Source organism: Sphaeramia orbicularis, chromosome 2 (genome assembly GCF_902148855.1).
Source record: "Sphaeramia orbicularis chromosome 2, fSphaOr1.1, whole genome shotgun sequence".
NCBI lineage: Eukaryota > Metazoa > Chordata > Actinopteri > Kurtiformes > Apogonidae > Sphaeramia > Sphaeramia orbicularis.
The window spans coordinates 18,196,194-18,216,367 of record NC_043958.1 but is presented as its reverse complement, the minus strand read 5'-3'; the positions used below and the strand labels follow the sequence as shown (position 1 = coordinate 18,216,367).

The following is a 20,174-nucleotide window of genomic DNA, read 5'->3' as shown; positions in this document are numbered from 1 at the left end:
ATCGGCAGCAGTATCGGTAGATATCGGAATCGGAAATTAAGCGTTGGACAATATCGGCATATTGGTTTTTGGCAAAAAAGCCAATATCGGACATTCCTAGTTTATAACATCAAAATTGTAATAAATTAAAACTATACTCAAATATTTGCCAAAGAAAGCAGATCTTTACATAGGGTTTTTTCCCCAAAAAGTGTGGTAATCAAACACAGTTATCATGATAATTAGAATTTAAATGGTAAGACTAACCGTTGGCAATTTAACTGTGGTTTATCATTATACTGGTAAACGTTACATCCCTAAGCAGAACCCACCTCAGGCCGTACAGAACGGTTCCATCCGGATGCAGACGGATCATTCGGTTCTTGACGGTGACTCCGTGGACAAAAGACTTCTTGTCGTTGAGGAAGTAGGTGTCGGGGACCCAGAGCTGGTCGGCCACCCTGTTATCCAGGGTCAGGTTGAGGGGGATTCCTACGTAGGCTAGACGCTTGTCCCTCCAGTACTGCTGAAAATACATGGTCAGTGTGTAATCCTGCAGAAACACAGAAGAAAACACAGATAAGAGGTCGCATTTATGGGTAATTACTTGGACCTTTAATTCGTTTTTATTAAAGAAGCTCAAACACATTCATTAACAGCTTGGAAATATTTGCTCAGCCCATTCCTAAATATTACTGCTCTCAATATTTATGTGACATGACACAGCATCCTACGGGCTGCAGGAGTACGGGCCAACTGGTTCACAGCTGAAGCCAAATTCTCACAAGTGCCTTTGCCCTTCCTTCTGGAATACAGTAACCCATGCAGTAATGCGCCCTAGTACAACAGTGTGTGGGTAGGCTGACTCATGGAGCTGCAGCTTTACTGGAAAATCTCATGGAAATTTTCATCAAATATATCAACAGTTTTCCTTCCCAGAGTAGTGTAGACCTCGTTTCGATCCAGTGATTCATAAAATCTCAGAGTTGAGTAGAAATGGTGCCCAAACACTGAAAGAGACATATTTTTCCAAACTCACTAAGCATGTGCAGAAGGAATGAGGAAATCACTTAAGCTTGACACACACTCAACGACTGTGATTTTGTGATTTGACGACCGAGGCTTGTGTTTACAGTCGGGTGATAGTCTTTAGATGCTCAATGAGAATGACTTTAATATTTGTGAATGATGCCAGTGACTGCAGAAGACAGCAAACATACAGAAGAAGACAAACAGCAAACATAAAAATTTGTGATATAAAAATACAGCGGCCGATAAATCGATTTTTTTTCCCATAACGGCCTTAATTTTTTTTTTTTTAAAGCTGATATTTGATCAGTAGTAAAAATATTATAAGATATTTGATCAGGCACCTATGTGGGCAGCATTTGAAGTTCAATAAATGTTAAAAGAGTACTATGTGTACATGTATTAATAATTTCATTGATTTTGCTGCATAAAAAGCTTCATTATCTGAGTGTTTCAATTCTATTTTATGGTCAATGTGCTTTAAAAAAAACAAAAAACCCCCCAAAAAAAACAAAGTGTAAAAATGTTATAAGATATTTGATCAGGCACCTGTGAGGGCAGCATTTGAAGTTCAATAAATGTGTATTCATAATTTTATTGATATTACTGCTTAAAAATCTTTATTACATGAGTGTTTCAATTGTATTTAATGGTCAATTTGCTTTAAATAAAATAAAAGAAAGTGTAAAAATGTTATAAGATATTTGATTAGGCACCTGTGTGGGCAGCACTCTAAGTTCAATAAATGTTAAAAGAGTATTATGTGTACATTTATTAATAATTTCATTGATATTGCTGCTTAAAAATCTTAATTAACTGAATGTTTTAATTGTATTTTACAGTCAATGTGCTTTAAAAAATAAAATAAGGTGTGCATGAACAATCAACTACACTTATTACCAATATTATGACAGCTTTCCTGTTCATGTTTCCTTTCCTATTTTATATGATGAAATACTTTGTGTTTTTATTTTCTAAAAGATCTATATAACTAAAGTGTTACTCGCTTGATAATTATGACAATGTGAAAACACGATGCATTTTCTATGACAGATTCTTGTAGGATGTTTCATAATAAAAGCCAAGACTTTTGTCTGTCGGAATGTTAAATATACTCATTTCAAACTATTATAGGAAATAAAGAATAAAGATTTACTAAATGGTGAATTTAGTGTGATCTCATTACTTCATAAATTTGATACAGGAAAACAGAATCAATATTTATACAAAACAATGTATCTGATAAGGTAAGCAAATAATGATGCTAGTTTATTTATTTATTTATTTATTTATTTTACATAGTATTAAGTGTAAATGTTTTCTTTTAGGTATAAATATACACCTTCAAGAAAACATTTCTATGATTACAGGTATAAATATATTTGCAAATTTATGATTGTAGGTATAAATATAAATATATTTGCTAAGGAGTCGATGGTCTTAATGAAAAGTTGCCCGAGTTTTTGCCTTATGTATAAAATAATACCCCATTTGCTGCATGCTTTTTCTTAGTTATGACCCTATTTCCAGAAATAAAGCAAACAGACATGTCAGGTCACCCTTGGTTAACTGGCTACAGACTGACCAAGTGTGTTGTGTAGTGGACTGACTCCTCTCCGACTGTAAAACATTTAAATCTGCTTCGTTGGAAAGTCTTTAAATGTTCTGCGCCCAGTCTTAGGATGCGTCTACGTGTGCGTGCCAAGCATCAGTCGCTGAACATCATCTATATAAACCTCAAAAGATCTCCGTTTAAAGTATAATGATATGACACAGAAAAAAAAAGAAAGCATCTACAATGATTCGTGTCCTAGATTTTTCTGTGATATTTTCAAAGTAAGAGCTATAATTTAACTCAGCCAGACTGAAAGACTGCTCCAGCTTAGAACAACTAACAGAAAGAAAAAAAAAAAAAAAAAAATGACATTAAACTGTAATTTCAGCTCAATGAAGGGTTGATTTACTTTTCTCTCGCTGAAAACGTTGCAAAAAAAAAAAAAAAAAAAAAATGTTCTTGCAGATATTCTTTGTGTTCGTCTGTGTAACAAAACCATTGCCATCTGGCGTCTAACATGCTGAGCTTTGGCAAGAGCGAATTAAAGTCCTGACGTGAGGGAAGAAAACGTTTTAGGACAGTTGTGTAAGTTTAGAAAATAGGACCATAAGCAAGAATTTGCTTTTGTTTTGCCTTGATTCGTGTAGTATTTGACCAGAAGAGACGCAGCAGCAGCAGAAACAGAAGACAAAGCCTCTCCTTTCCTTCCCTATCACATAATCCACTTACTCAAGCTAACACTAACAGTCCCTCTCCTCTATTTCTGTTTTTCTCTCAGTTTATCTGCACCTCCCTCCCTCTCCTTCTCCCTCTCGAGGCCATGCCATGATCTCCCCTCTGCCCGCTGTGGTGCTGAAATGAAACCAACCTGCACCAAGCTGGCACTGGCACTGACAAACAACGTGTGCTGGTGCTGCAGCTTTCAAGATCCAACCAAAGTGGAGGGGAAAAAAAAAAAAAAAAAAAAAAAAAAGATTAAAAACAGCCACAGAAACAAGCATCGCCTCCCCAAATGTTCATGTGTGTTATGTAACTGAAGGAGTTATTTGTCTCTTTGCACATCCCTCATGCACAGTCTAAAGACTGCGTTACTAAATGCTTACAAAACACAAGAAGTTTTGCATTTTCATGAGATACAGCGGCTAAAAATAGAATGAGATAAAATTATTCAAACTCAGGCAATTTACTGTCTTATAATAAATTCATTACTTTGCGTTTGATCCTGTGCTGCACAATAATTATTAAGTCTTTTGTTCTTAATAATACTTCTTATTGTGGGAATATTTTTTACAGATCATGTACAGAGATGTGAAAAAAAAACAAAAAAAAACAAAGCTCTTAGTCAGCACAGGACACAGATTGGTAACACAGCATGAGACAGGAAGCTCACTGGCATTAGGCCATAAATGTATAGAGGAAGGTAGCACCACAGCCTGCAAACCACAGATGATGGACCGGTCTGGCTGCAAGGCCAAGCATCATGACCAACTGTAGTGCAAAATACAAAGATCTGCAAATTATATGGTACAGCTGCTCTATTGTTTGGATTGTAGCCTCAGTTATTGTATTGCATTTTTAAGTTATTTTAACCCTTTATAGAGTAGAAATACTCTGAAAGTCAAAATTTCAGCCTTAGTGTGTTACTGGAGGATATAACAAGACTTTATTTTGTGAAATTTTTCTTTTTTTTTTTTTTTTTGTATGTAGAAAACCCAAGTAAATGAAGTTACCATATTTGGTTCCTTACCCATAAGTATTTATGAAAAAAAAAAATACAAGAAAAAAAAAAAAAACACCAAGAAATACATATAAAAAGCATTTTGGCATGCTTTTAGAGCATTACAACAAGATAAGGGCTGATACAGACACCTGTCAACAGACACCTTATGTATCTGAACATCAGTACATCATGTATTGGAGATGTAATAATCTTTTTTTTAATCAATTACATTTCTTTATTTTATTTTATTTTATTTTTTTCGTATGATTCTCTAAGTGGAAGGAACCGCTGCCACCCATCTTTATACTTTTCTTTTAAAAGTTGGAAAAGATGAAGTTTTCTGTTCAGGGACAAATTAATTTATTTTATCAACAATGGAATCCTTTTTTCTCTACTGTGAACAACAGTGTTCTGCTGTCTCTTGTGTCCTCTTGATGGAGAAATGTGTTGTTAGTGTACATTATATTAACTCTCAATCAGCCCTGAGCATTGTAAAGAGGAGTTGCTAATATTATTTTTTTGTGTTTAATAGGTCTGTAGGTATGTTGTGTGTATATATATATATATATATATATATATATATATATTTATTTATTTTTTTGTATTGTGTCTGTGTGGTCCCTTATGTCTAAGTACATGTTTATGTAAATGCATAATAAAAAAATAAAAAAAAGAGCTTTGCAAGTAGGGATGTAACAATATGAAAATTTCATATCACGATTATTGTGACCAAAATTATCACAGTTATCATTATTATCACGGTATTACTGAAATTGTGCTCAAAATGTAGGCCCAATGTACCTTCTGTTGGCAGAAGCATTAGTGGTCTGAGCCTATTTTGTCCAGTTTTCAGTAGTTTTGATTTTGCCTTTATATACTATATAAACAAATGTTTACTATACCCATGTTTGGCATGTTTTGTTTTTTTTTCAGCACAACTTCATCTATATCATCTGCCTGTTATTTTTTCACTTTAACCTACTACAGGGTGTCCCATAAGTCTCCATACATAGGAAAAATAAATATTTCTTGACATAAACCATTTTTATTTATATAATATGCTCTATATGACTGCCATTTTGTCGGTAACACATTTCAATGCGTGTCCTCCACTGCTGAAGAACTATAAAGAAGAAATATAAAGAAATACATGGTAGAACCATACGTATTATGTCTCCTATGTATGGAGACTTATGGGACACCCTGTATATCAATACAAAAGGCCAGAAAGCACAAAAAAAGTAAAATCCAATTTGAGAAATTTCTATACTTTACTGCACAAATAACACAAAGATGCTTAACAAACCTTTTCAAGGACTTTAAAAGTGAATATTGGTTCCAAATATTAGGTATAGAAAATTAAAATTGTAATAAATTAAAACTATACTCAAATATTTGACATAAAAGCAGATCTTTACATAGGGTTTTTTCCCCTAAAAGTGTGGCAATCAAACACGGTTATCATGATAATTAGAATTTAAACGGTAATACTAACCGTTGGCAATTTTACCGTGGTTTATCATTATACCGGTAATCGTTACATCCCTATTTGCAAGATATAACTGAAGCAGAAAAGCACATAACTCAAACTCCTGCAGGTGTGTGCAACTGCATTTAAATAGCACTCTGGAACCTTGGCTTCGGTGTCTTGCCCAAGGACACTTCAACATGTGGACAAAAGATAGCGGTCAAAACTTGGACCTTTTGATTAGTTGAAAACCTCCTGAGCCACAGCTGCCTCAGGTGGACTAACTCAACACTGTAGAGCTGATGGACACAAAAAAATTCATTCATTTACTGATTAATCCTTGAAGGAGTCATGGGGGGGGGTGGTGGTCCCTGTCCCAGATACCAGTGGGTGAAGGTGGGGTACATTCTTGATTTCTTTGCGTTTTCATATAGGTTTATCAGTGAATCTAAATTACTGTAGGCATGAATGTGAGAGTGAATGAATGAGAGTTAACCCTAACCCTAACCTATGAGGACTGAATGGTTGGGGAAATGAATAAACAAATGAATGAGAAGAGGAAGTAGCAGGAACGAAGCGGTACCATCTCCTGTGCTGTCTACGCCACATCAAAGCAGAACTGTTCTCAGATTCGGCATGACTTTTTTTTCCGGACTCATTTCTTTTGTCAACCTCAAATAAGTGCAGTTTTAGTCTCTGATGTCACCCTAAAATAAAAACCTTCCCAGAAAACAAACACTACATGCACCGTGCACATCTTCCTCCTCCGTCAGATGAAATGTGATCCTTCATGTTGCCGGTTTCAGCTCAGCGGTATACTGTATCTGTCAGTTCACTAGAAACTAGCAGCTCCATTAAAAATAATAATAATCATAATAATAATAATAATAACTTTATTTATATAGCACCTTTAAAAACTGAAGGGCACAACAGCAGGATACAATTGAAACAAGCAAGCCGCAAAGACAGTAAAACATAGAAAAATAACACAACACAGAAAAAAGAGATAAGAACAGCAAACTAGAAAAATACGACACTCCGAAAAAATGTAAATATATTGAAGTAGAAAGGGCAGAGATTACAGAGACATACAATGATGCTGTCAAATCAATATAAAATGAAGGAATGGAATAAGACAACATCATGTATGTCAATATAAATGAATAGGGTCAAATTAAATATTCAAACATTAAAACGAGACAACATCACATAAAGGCAAGTCTTTAAAAATGTGTTTAAGAAGTGATTTAAAAAGAATAATAAACATAGCATTAGGTTCATCACGTTACGTTGCTTATTGTTGATGCAAAACAAGTTGGCGATTCAGAATACAACCTGATTAATGATAAAAGTATGTCAAGCTGGTTTAACACTGTATCGGGCAAGTGACTATTTTTGGTAATTTCCGCAAACATTAAATATTGGGCCAATCCTTTGCTTCAGTGAGGTCTAGAAGCATCTTGGTTTTTATAACACTTTATAGACATTTTGAAGCTGTAAATAGTGAATATCCTTCTGAGACCCAGGAAAGTATGTTTTGGCTTTTTTGCATTAACCCTAAAACGCCGAATGTATCATATTTGATACATGAGTTATGAAGCCCTCTACATGATCAGGGTGATATTTTTTTTCTTGAAACACCTGATGTATACAATTAGATACATGCAATACACAGATAATCCACCAGGGGGGAGGAATTTATTCACCAGAGGCCTTTCCAGTGACACCACAAGATTGTTATTAATGAGGAAGGAGGCAGAACTTTGACAATTTTGAAAAGGAATAACCAATTTGTTAGATATGCTTGTATTCTATTATGTTTTTGTTTGTTCAAAAATAATAATATTTGAGGATTGAGACCCGATGTATCAAATATGATACAAAATTGAAACTCATACATGGAAATTTATATTTGAAAGACATCTTTTTTTGTTGTTGTTCAGAAGGACCAATAAAGGCTCCAGTCTCAAAATACTGGAATTTTCTGTCAATGATGTAATGGTTCAGGCTTACAGGGTTAAATAATTGCCTTGATTGACAGTACATTTTCTATTATTCTTTTGTAATGGAATGTATTTTGCAGCGGGCAGTATTTTTTAATTTTTTTTTTTTTTTAAGTAAAGCACTGTAACTTGTCCACTGTGGAGGACAAAAATGCATTGCTGGGTCTCAGGAGGATATGAGTGACCTTATAACAGTTGTTTTATTGCATGTGTTTACTTTTTAGCAAGTGCTGCTTGGATGTTTTATGGCAAGAGCAGGGAGACTGTTGTCACGGCAACCAACGAGGAAGTGGATGACGATGTCCAATAACATACTAAGGTTGAAATGTTGAATTTCAGCCAAAATTATATCATGACTCGCGTAAACATACACGCATTATTTTATATGTTAGAAAATATTGGTTCTGCAATATATCGCGATATTTCATTTCACAACACTATCGATATTAAAAAGTACTGCATCAATATTTTTAGATATTTCTTAAAATGCAGATATTGTGGAGGTTCATTTTTGTTTTTCTTTTTGGTTTATATTTTATTTATTATTATTTAACACTTTTATTAAATAATGTTAGTTCATTTGTTAGGATTGCACAAAACTAATGTTCTGATGTTAGTTCTGACTAATAGAATATGAACATTTGAACAGGATCTTAAACTGTAATGTCTGTAAAACATAATTTAAGTTTTAACACAGGAAACTTATGATACAGCATTAGATCCTGTTCTAATAAAAAAAAAAAGTTTAGTACTTGTGCATATTTCTAATGTAATTCAATTCTTCAACAAAATAATCGTTTAAAAAAAAGAAACAAACAAAAAATGGCCTTTTTAACAGCATCATGATATATCGTGATATATCATGATATATCGTGATATATCGTGATATATCGTATCGTGATCCTAGTATTGTGATTTGTATCGTATCGCCAAATTCTTGCCAATACACACCCCTAGTGTTATCTGTACGCATTATAAGTTTTCCGCATGTATATTCATACCATTATTAGCCCGCTGTCCACGCGGGTTAGGGTTATGTAAACCGAAGATCTTGGCGTAAATTGACAAGCGATCAAATGGTGATGAATAATATGCGAAAGGTCAAGAATGCGTAGACGTAGGAATGTGTATAGCATGACAAATGACATAAGAAATAGCATGACATACGCCATTTTTTGAGATCAGTCTGATTTCAGAGTATTTCAGTGAGTGCCCTATAAAGCGTTAAGCTTCGGAGCAAAAAAAAAAAAAATAGTTGCGATACATCACATGAATTTGATATTAATAAGAGATAATTCTGTGTTTAATAAAGAAGATTGCTATGATACCAACAGCAGTCCACATGTCACCTACAGCCCTGACAGACTGGATAGTAACCAACAAACCAGGGTTAGCGTAAAACTTCTTAATATACTCATATTTTCTTCTGTTTTTCTTTTTTTAACAGTTCTGATTTAGTTTGAGATCTATACCTTTTAACAGAATGTGTAGATCACAAGGTAAGTTGCTGGAAAAACTCACCATGGAATTTACTTTTCAAACAGATTTCCCATCTTACTTATAGAAACCTCATTCATTATTTAACAAAGAAGCACAACCAGAAAATGTATTTCTATGACAAAGATCTGACTGTGTCTCGCGCATTCCTTCAACAGTCTCCCTCTGCCTTCCAATTTGGATTCTCACTACAAAGGAAATCACGGAGCCAAGAGCGAGACTGTCAGAACCATGGCAACGCTTCCTCCTGGACTCACCACTGGAACGGATTTTCACACTCTACCATCCTGACTTTACTGAACTATTCTAACCATTACATTTTATTTTCAAATCAATAGATCCCTTCCGACCCTTAATGCTCTACTTCTAAGACACAGTACAGGAGAGGGACGCATCAATAGATCAATCTCATATGCACTTATTCTGGTACAAGCTGACAAAAGCTTGGGAGTTTTTACACATGGAGAGGAATATCCTCCTAAGACCCAGCTATGGGTTTTCTGTCCACATTTGTAGACAGGAGTTTCACAACTTTATACAAAAAACACAAAGGGCATTCCATAAAAAATGTAAAAACTGCATCTGAAAAAAACTGTTGCATCATGATGTTTCCAATATAGGCACTTACTTAATAAAAAAACAAAAAAAGGACAAAAAAAGGGACAAAATAGGCTCAGACCACTAAGGGTTAAATACTTGAATATTTCTGCAACAGAAGGTACATTGTGCCAATTATTTTATTTATTTATTTATTTTTTTCTTTAATACAACTTGATTAAATTATTTCAGTGTGTGTATAAGTACTTTTTTGAACATTTTGACCACAGTTTCAACAATACCATGATAATAATGATAACTGTGATAATTTTGGTCACAATAACCGTGATATGAAATTTTCATATTGTTCCATCCCTACATGTAACACAGGCTATTTTAACTGTACTTATTATAATAATAATAATAATAATACATTTTATTTGTATAGCGCTTTTCATGGAACTCAAAGACCCTATATATAAAGCAGATAAAAACACAAACCAAACAAGGAGGTGCAAAAGTCAGGTATATGAATACAAAACAATTAAACATAAAAGCAATATTAAATGAGTGAGTTTTTAAAAAGCGATTTGAAGGTGTTGAGGTCAGAGCAGTGCCGGACGGTAGGTGGGAGGGAGTTCCAGAGGGTTGGAGCAGAAATAGAAAAAGTCTTTTTCTGTTTGAATGAAATAAAATCAAACATTTTCTGACCATTTTTGCTTGATCTCCGAGCAAAGAATGAGCAAATACTCTCTTTATGTGAAATAAAACCTGTGGTGGAGGCTCCGAAGTTAAATTAATCATTAACCATTGTTGGTTTTTAGATAAACACAGTAAGGCAAATGCCAAAGGGGCTCTGGAAGCCCTGGCCCGACTGTGTATCCTTCTGAAATTAACTGCAAATTAGTTCATTTTAAGCCTATTATCATCTGAAATTAAAGGAACCTCACAGACAAACTCCACATTAAATAACTGCTTGTAAGTGCGATGAAGGGATCTGAACGTGAGAAACACAATTAAGAACAAAAAAAGAAAAAAGAAAAATCGGAAAATCTACCAGCGACTGCACTGAAGACTGCCTCCTTGAAATGACAGATAACGCTCGTCAGTTTCCAGTTTGCCTGCTGCTTTCTGACATAAAAGGCCAGAAGTGTTATCAGTCATAGTCCTATTAAAATGGTCAATGTGGATTGATCACAGCATGTGGTGGAAATTTAATTTGCTGTATGAATAAGTACTGTAGACTTGCCTTCCCCTTCTACCCCATTACCACTGTAACTTTACCCTCCATCAATCCCAACAAATGACTAATGTCTCTTTAACACTGCCTTGTTTTGACCCTTATCGCATCACTTCCCCTCCTCCGTCTCCCCTGGAGCTCTCCGCCGTCTCTCCCCAAGTGGTTTTGCACTTTAGGTATGCGTTACCATCTCTCGCCAGAGTATCAGCAGGTGGGCTAGCATAGTAAGCGACTGCCGAGCACTTGCGTGCGCACACACACACACACACACACACACACCTCGTCAGATATGAATGATTTAAATTAACTGTGTAGCCTGTACAAACACGCAGGCCAAGGAATCCTCATCAATCTTGCATGCAGACAATCAAAATGAATTTCAGATGAGGACGAGTACAGCCATGTGCTTTATGTTAACCTGCCCGGGAACTATTTTTTTTTTTTTTTCTTTCAAAAGAGGTGGGTTTGGATTTTCTGCGAACTAGGACATAACTGTGCTTTATGAATTATTGAAAACGCTCCCCACAACACATGTATTCCCAGTAGCTTCAGCATCACTGTTTGGTTGTTAGCATAGGTTTTCAGCAGAGATAATAACAGTGACCAGTTGAAATCTGAAATTGAGGTTTCGGCGAACCTCGATTATTCAATTAACTCGACGGGATAATCACTTTGACTCAGGGTGTGTGAGAATTTAGATAAGCACAATTTTGGCTGCAAACTGACCCATATTCAATTTAATCTCTCTCTCTCTTTCTGCAGTGCAACCGTACTGACTGTTACCACTAGTATCGAGGAAATATCAAACTAATGTTCCTTGTCACATGACATATTTTCCTCTCTCTCCGGCATATGCTGCTGTGTTGTCAACAACTAGCTGTGCCTCATCACCGTCATCCTCTGAACCACAACAGAGCCGAATCAGAAATGTGCTAATAAACCGAACAGACCCAAAAAGAGAGAATCATCAACACTGCGTCTGACATGTATCAAAAGGCGCTGCGCTCAACAGCAACATGAAATATGAATGACCCGCAGCGCTGCAAGTTTTCAACATTTTTGTACGGGAGATTAAAAACGCAGATATGATATGTAATCACTGTGTACTCCATATGAACCCCGTTCACTAAAGCAATTCTGAGTCACTTCAATGTAATTTCGTAGCCCTCCCTCGGGATCGCCCTAAGGCGGTATATCACCGCAGTGCGGGGGAATCCCTCAGTGAGTTCCTACCCCCCCCCCTCCCTCCCAAAGCTCATCTGCTGCTATAGAATGGTAAAAATAGCACTGTCCCTTATTGAGAGCAAACACAGGGAGGTGATTGAATTGGGTTTCTTCTGCTAAATGACAGCGTTGGACTTCAATATGTGGGAAGATTTCCTACCCGTCTAATTTTTTATGATGTACTGCCTAATAACAAGAAAACAGTGTGAGAGAAAGGGGAGGGAGAGGGGGAGGACGACAGAAACAAACACTGTAAATGAATGAAATCAAGGCACCACACTGTAGCTCCTTTTTTTCCCACTTGTCGACACGATTAGATTTCCAGCAAAAACAAAACAGGAAACATTTTTCTTCCTCTTGCCAGCTATCTAATCGCTTATAGGTGCAAGTGCAGGCTGCGAGTTTAACTGCATATTTATTAAATGAGACCCAAAAAGTGTGTCAGACACTTAAATAACAGATAGAGAAGACAGCGCTTGAAGGAGTAGGAAAGAAAACAAGTATCAGAGGTCTGTTGTTTAGTTAGCAACTGAGTCAGGCCTCAATAGAACAAAACATGTTTATTTGTTGGTTAAATGAACCGCACAAAACAAACTCGATCAATCGTTAATTTAATCAGGTCTTGTAATTATGATGGGAGAAATTAAATGACTTGCACTGCAGGTAAATGTGTATAACAAGCACATAACCCTAAATATTTTTGACTTGTTAAACTATGACTTCCAGGTTGATTTAATTATATCAATACTTAAAAACTTAAGCAATACAGGAAAAAAAAAAAAAAAAAAAAGCAGTGTATTGACCTTTCAAATAGACTAGCGTTTTTCAACCTTGGGGTCGGGACCCCACGTGGGGTCGCCTGGAATTCAAATGGGGTTGCCTGAAATTTCTAGTAATTGATAAAAAATTAAAACTTTACATTATACAGCCTAAATGTTGCCTAAAATTAACGTTTATTTGCAACATATTATAGCAAACTATTACTCGATCAAAAACAAATTAATTTTAGCCAAAAAAAAAGTCTCCGTTTTGAATGTCTGGGGTCGCCTTAAATTTGTGACATTAAAATGGGGTCACAAGCCAAAAAAGGTTGGGAACCACTGAAATAGACAATGTATTGTTAGTCGACTCCAAATTCAGACACACTTTACTCTACTCTGACTTCATACATCCTTTTTTTTTTTTAATAGCAACCATTCAAAAGCCCTCAGAAAAGATGAAATTAATAGATAAAACTTCATGACTCTGCAGTTTACATGTTGCTACAAAAAAGATATATATACACGTTTTCACGCTTTCGATTGCCAGTTTCCCAAATTTTCTGTTATGTATCCATTATCCACCCAAATGTGAGATATACTGATAAGTGTGATCATAAAAAGTGTGATTGTAGTGAAACAGAACCAGGCATTTAACATATAAAAATATCAGTGTTTAATTTTATTAGACATTAGTGTGAAGTTTTATCACAATTAGCAATGAATTCTTGATTTATGTGTTTTATGGGGTTACAATGACTTTGACCTATGACCTCAAAAAGCTGATGTGTTCATTCTGCAGATGCAGAGTCAAAACACCTTTAAAGTGGAGGGGATGGAGTCGGAGGCTGGAGGTCTATTGGTGTCTAATGGAGCAACAAACCTGACTTTGTTCTCTAATATTTCTTCCTTGTCACCAGAGGAGATGATAGGATTTCTCCTGGTCGTCTGCAGCACTATCAAGGATTTACACTGTCTTTTGTGAGAGTTAAGTTCGTTAACATTTAGAGCAAGAGCGTCAAACATGCGGCACGTGGGATCAAAGTGCAAAAATTACACTGAAGATATTAACAGTCAAGGGGGTTAAAGTGGTTTTAGTTCAGGTTCCACAAACAGATCTCAAGTAAAATGATATAATATTAACCTATAAATAATGACTTCAATTGTTTTTTTGGTTTAATGTAAAAAAGAAAAAAATATTTCACTGTGTCTATGATTAATGACAAGTCCAGATTTTTCTCTTTTAGTGCAAAACAAACATTAAATTATGAAAATATTTACATTAACAAACTGTCCTTTAACAATAAATTTGAACAAATATGAACAACCTGAAATGTCTGAAGTAATTTTAACAATATTATGCCTCATCTTATTATTTATACATGTGCACTATGGATCGGATCTACAAAAGCACAAAACATTTAGTAACAGGTAGAATATTGTTAAAATTGCACTTGTTTCATCTATATTACATTCGTCTACAAGCAAGGAATGGATGAACATGTGAATGTAAAGTTTGAGATTGTTACTTAGACATAAGCTATAGTTAAAAATAAAGTTGTCCTCCGAAGAGGGGGGGTGGTGGCAGGTAAAAAAAATGAAAAAAAAACCCCACTTTTTAAAAAAAGAAATTTCAGATTTTTCAAAGTTATTCGCATTTTTTTGGTTTGGATAGTTTGTAAATGTAAATATTTTCAGAATTTAATGTTATTTTTTGCACTAAAACAAAGAGAAAATTTGGAGTTGTCATTATTTATACATTATTATGTTATTATTTTACTGGTTCGGCCCACTTTAGATCAAATTGGGCTGAATATGGAACATGGAAGACAATGAGTTTGATGTCCCTGATTTAGAGCTAGCAACAAAACTTTTTATTTACCATCTTTAGTTAAAGGGGTCATATTTTGTTAAACCCACTTTTATTAGTCTTTGGTACGTTTATTTGTGTATTTGGACCCTAATTTTTCAAAAAGTTTGAATTTGAACCCTCCAGGTGCAGCAAAGCTATCTTTACATTCACTAGTGGCATTGTACCCGTGGTGCCATTGTACGACACCACCCTCCCGTGCTGCAACATCGGGACATCGATCGGACATGTGTCGGACACAGAACGTCCATTATAGTAGGATTCCGGCAAAAATCGAGTGGATTTCTACAATCTGTTTCAATTCCTGCTTAATTTTTTACGTTTTATAACTAGTTACACATCACGACATTTGCACATATAAGGTCAAGACTTGCAACGAACATTTCACCGAGTATGAAATAATTGTCAGGAGCAGCAGTTGTAGTAAAAACTGAAAATATGTCCAATTTCCTAAAATGTTCAGTTGTTGGTTGTATTCAGTGGCGCAGAAAGGGTCCCCTGGGGCCCCAAGCAAAATACAGGGGTTGGACAAAATAATGGAAACACCTTAAAAAATCAACAAAATATAATTTAATATGGTGTAGGTCCGCCTTTTGCGGCAATTACAGCCTCAATTCTCTGAGGTATTGATTCATACAACTTGTGAATTGTTTCCAAAGGAATTTTAAGCCATTCTTCAGTTAGAATACCCTCCAACTCTTTTAGAGACGATGGCGGTGGAAGTCGACGTCTTACTTGAATCTCTAAAACTGACCATAAATGCTCAATAATGTTGAGGTCTGGGGACTGTGCCGGCCATACGAGGTGCTCAACTTCATTAGAATGTTCCTCATGCCATTCTTTAACAATTCTAGCTGTATGGATTGGGGCATTATCATCTTGAGGTGAAGGTGTTTCCATTATTTTGTCCAACCCCTGTACATATACGTGTGTGTGTGTGTGTGTATGTATGTATATATATATATATATATATATATATATATATATATATATATATATATATATATATGCATAGCACGCAACCTGCACGCAATATCTCACTCTGACAGAGACAGACAGGTGAGGGAGGGGCAATTTGAACTCGGGGGGCCCCTTCAGAGAATTTGAGACAGCTAGTTGTTATGGCAGCTTCTCACTGCCGCTGTGTAGTGAACTTATTCTTTAGACTGTTTGTGTCAAGTCTGTTGGTCCTTTGGGGGCCCCTGCTGGCTTAGGGGCCCCAAGCAGCTGCCTGCCTTGCCTAATGGCAAGCTGCACCACTGGTTGTATTAACGAACAGAAGTGGTTGAACGGGACAGAAAGTACAGTTAACACCCTGGAGGGGGCGGGGCATGTGCATTTAAAGGGCCAGCACTCAAAACGACCTTTCTGGTGTCATTACTCAGAAATAGGGTTGAAGATGGACCTGTGGAGTTGAATTAATGAAGAATTCAGACCCGAGCATAGCATTTACAGTTTATGTAGACCACAGGGAAATGTTTTAAAATGTATAAATCCATTTAAAAAAGCAAAATATCAGTCCTTTAAGACAACTAACATACTCCAAATGTTTCATTCATGTACTCACTGCTCTTTCGGTGAGTCACAAACACCAACAAAAAACTCACTTTGCTTTATTTTTATTCTATATTCTTCAAGTTTCACCTCTTTCAAACTTCATGTTCTTTGCTTAACCTCCCTGAGCGTGCACTTCTTGTCCAGCAGATATCTGACTTGTTAAACACACATATAATAGGTGTTGTTAAAAATGGCTGAATCCCATTTAGATGCATCTGTTTCAGGCTGCGTTTCAGTTGCATGCTGGTTCACTTGAGTGGCCTCCTGGGGGAACTAAGTGGAACAAAGCAACCGTTCTTTGCTTTTTTACTTTTACAAGCCAGAATATCAGATGTGAAAAAGGTCTACAGTAGTAGTTCCCAAATATTTTCAGCTTGAGATCCAGAAGAGAAATTTGACATTCCCTCAGAGGACAAACTTACAAAACTACAACATGAATCACATTAGATCCACATTTTGACAGACTCCTCCAGTGTCAGCTGTAATTTCTTTGTCTTGTTGAGTCTTTTATGTTGTTTCTGTCTTGTTGCATCCTTTACATAATTCTCTGTCTTGTTACATGTTTTACATCTTGTCCATCCAGTTTTATTATCTTGATCTTGTCATGCCTTTTATAACTGACGCCTCTCTTCATTTATCTGGTTTTGTTGACGTCTATATTTAGAAACTCTTCAAAAGAACACTCTTCCGCTTTCCTGTCTAAATTTGGAAAATTAATTCACATATCATAGAGAGGCTAACTCCCTCCCCTTCCAGCGAAACCCATGGGATGTAACTTTGGACAAAATACACTGCAAAAATCTAAATCTTACCAAGTGTATTTTTCTAATTTCTAGTCAAAATATCTCATCACACTTAAAATAAAACATAATCATCTGAAGGGTAACTTTTCAGTGAGATGTAAGAACTTATTTTTAGACAATAGATCTTGAAAATCTTATTTCAAGAAATCTTAAGATAATTCTTACTTGTTCCATTGGCAGATTTTTTGCTTAATTCAAGATTTTTTTTTGCTTAATTCAAGCAAAAATCTGCCAATGGAACATATTCTGTTCAAACTAATCCTAAAGAGCTTCTTAAACAGTTACCACTTTGAGGAATATAATGGTATCTTTTGGCTCCAGACAATTTTATTTTTCTATTTCTGTCCTAAAATGGCTCTTTAGATTACAAAGGTTGCTGACCCATAGTCTAGAACAAGTGATGAATGAACTGCAGTTTCCCGCAAAAAAAAAAAAAGACAAATCTTATTAAAAGACTATTGCAGCCTATGTATTACAGTTAACTAGCAGGTCTGAACAATATTTAGAAGCATAATATATTGTTTAGGGGCCTCATCATCAAAAAATAAAGAAGCTCCTCTGTTTCTTCTGTGCAGAGGTCTTTCATTTTCGTCTTAAATCTTATATAGTTACAGAATCCACTAGACCAGGGGTGTCAAACATGTGGCCTGCCAAAGGGTCCAGTTCGGCCCCTAGGATGTTTTTGCGAAGTGCAAAAATTCCACAGTCTTGAATTGAATTAAGCAAAAAAAAAAAAAAAAAATTAGCTTGAATTAAGGAAAAAATCCTGAATTAAGCCAAAAAAAAAAAAAAAAAACTCCAATTAAGCAAAAAAAATGATCAATTAAGCCAAAAAAACCCCTCAAATTTAGCAAAAAATCTTGAATTAAGCCAAAAAAATCTTCAAGTAAAAAAAAAATAAAAAATCTTCGATTAAGCCAAAAAAAAAAAAAATCTTCAATTAAGTAAAAAAATCTTCAATTAAGCCAAAAAAATCTCAGATTTAGCAAAAAATCTTGAATTAAGCCAAAAAAAATCTTCAGTTAAGTTAAAAAAAATCTTGAATTAAGCCAAAAAAAAACTTCAAGTTAAAAAAAAATATTAAATTGAGCCAAAAAAAAATCTTCAATTAAGTAAAAAAATCTTGAAATAAGCCAAAAAAAATAATCTATAACTAACAACTTCATTTTTTTTTTTTTTTTTTTTTGTTTTAGTGCAAAAAATAACATTAAATCATGGAAATATTTACATTTACAAACTATCCTATAACACTAAAATGTGAATAACCTGAACAAGTATGAACAACCTGAAATGCCTAAAGAAATTTTTCTTCCTCTTCCTCAGTATTTAGTGGCTTTGTAGATCTGATCCATAATGCACATGTAGAAATGAGAAGTTGAGGAAAAATATTGTTAAAATTGCACTAAATTTTCTTACATTTTTAAATTTAGATTTCAGTTTTTTCAGTTTTTTTGTTTTTTTTTTTGAATAGTTTATAAAAGTAAGTATTTTCATAATTTAATGTTTTTTTACACTAAAACAAAGACAAAAATTTGGAGTTGTCATTATTTCTAGGTTATTATGTTATTATTTTCTGGTCTGGCCCACTGCAGATCAAATTTAGCTGAATATGGCCCCTGAACTAAAATGAGTTTGACACCTCTGCACTAGACTGTTGACTGACGACCTTATCAGTAGCTCATAAATTCAGTTCATAGTTTACCTGCCCCCTTTTATTTGCTATAACTTAACAGCTGCTTGAGTGGCACAGAGAAAGGAAATGAGGCCGGCGCCTGTCAATTTTAGATTCCCCAGGCCAATACGTGCCGTGTCTTAAAGGTGTACACTACTCAGCATGAGGCTATTAGACGAGGGTAGAGTTGGAGTCAGTAGAACGGGCAATCCCCGCCGTATCACCAGCCCTTCTGGTGGTTACTGGGTTTGCACTACCAACCAGGAAGTGCCCGCTCTGCTTATTCTAAATCTTGGTGATCATCACTTCATCCTACAGCGTGCTCTCTCCTGAGGCCAATTACATTCCATCAGGCAGGAAGCCGGATGCCGGATAAAAGACATGGGGGTATATTAAGCTACACTCAGAGCACAGAGAAAAGATATGCTCTTTTTGCATAGCTGGAAGACCTATATAAGATAATTAGAGTGACACAGTTAGTGCATTGGCAACATCTGATTCAAAGATGTATTTCGTGCCCGAGAGCATAGATGATGAATGAGGTTACCTTGGTGATCGTGACACACTAAGGGTCACATCAGGCTGTCAGTTTTGCATTTGCTAGGACTTTTGACACTTAATTAACCTTAACACCAAGCCTGGATATTTGGGGCTGTATTCCCAAAGGTTTTTTTTTTTTTTTTTTTAACTTGTCCTCTCCAGTCTGAGCGCTATGTCATCGTATAACTGAACGTCAGCAAAAGAAGACAGCTGCGGTGTAATTTTTCTGTCTTCGGTGTCGTATTTTATCTTGGCTGAATGGAGGCGAGACCAATCACAAAGGGTTTATGTCAAGGACATATAGGGGTCTGCATTGACTCACAGACAATCTACAGGGGTTGGACAAAATAATGGAAACACCTTCACCTCAAGATGATAATGCCCCAATCCATGCAGCTAGAATTGTTAAAGAATGGCATGAGGAACATTCTAATGAAGTTGAGCATCTCGTATGGCCGGCACAGTCCCCAGACCTCAACATCATTGAGCATTTATGGTCAGTTTTAGAGATTCAAGTAAGACGTCGATTTCCACGGCCATCGTCTCTAAAAGAGTTGGAGGGTATTCTAACTGAAGAATGGCTTAAAATTCCTTTGGAAACAATTCACAAGTTGTATGAATCAATACCTCGGAGAATTGAGGCTGTAATTGCCGCAAAAGGTGGACCTACACCATATTAAATTATATTTTGTTGATGTTTTAAGGTGTTTCCATTATTTTGT

General features: G+C 35.6%; 1 protein-coding gene across 4 annotated transcripts in view; it reads right to left on the bottom strand.

Moving 5' to 3' along the window:
• Window positions 1-20,174, bottom strand: part of LOC115434573 (gamma-aminobutyric acid receptor subunit beta-3-like) — a 158,595-nt gene that overhangs the window by 52,864 nt on the left and 85,557 nt on the right. For all 4 annotated transcript variants that reach the window (XM_030156612.1, XM_030156620.1, XM_030156633.1 and 1 more), the window contains one exon: window positions 312-532. In XM_030156612.1, coding sequence (XP_030012472.1) covers window positions 312-532 — 221 coding nt within the window. The remainder of the gene's footprint in view (window positions 1-311; window positions 533-20,174) is intronic.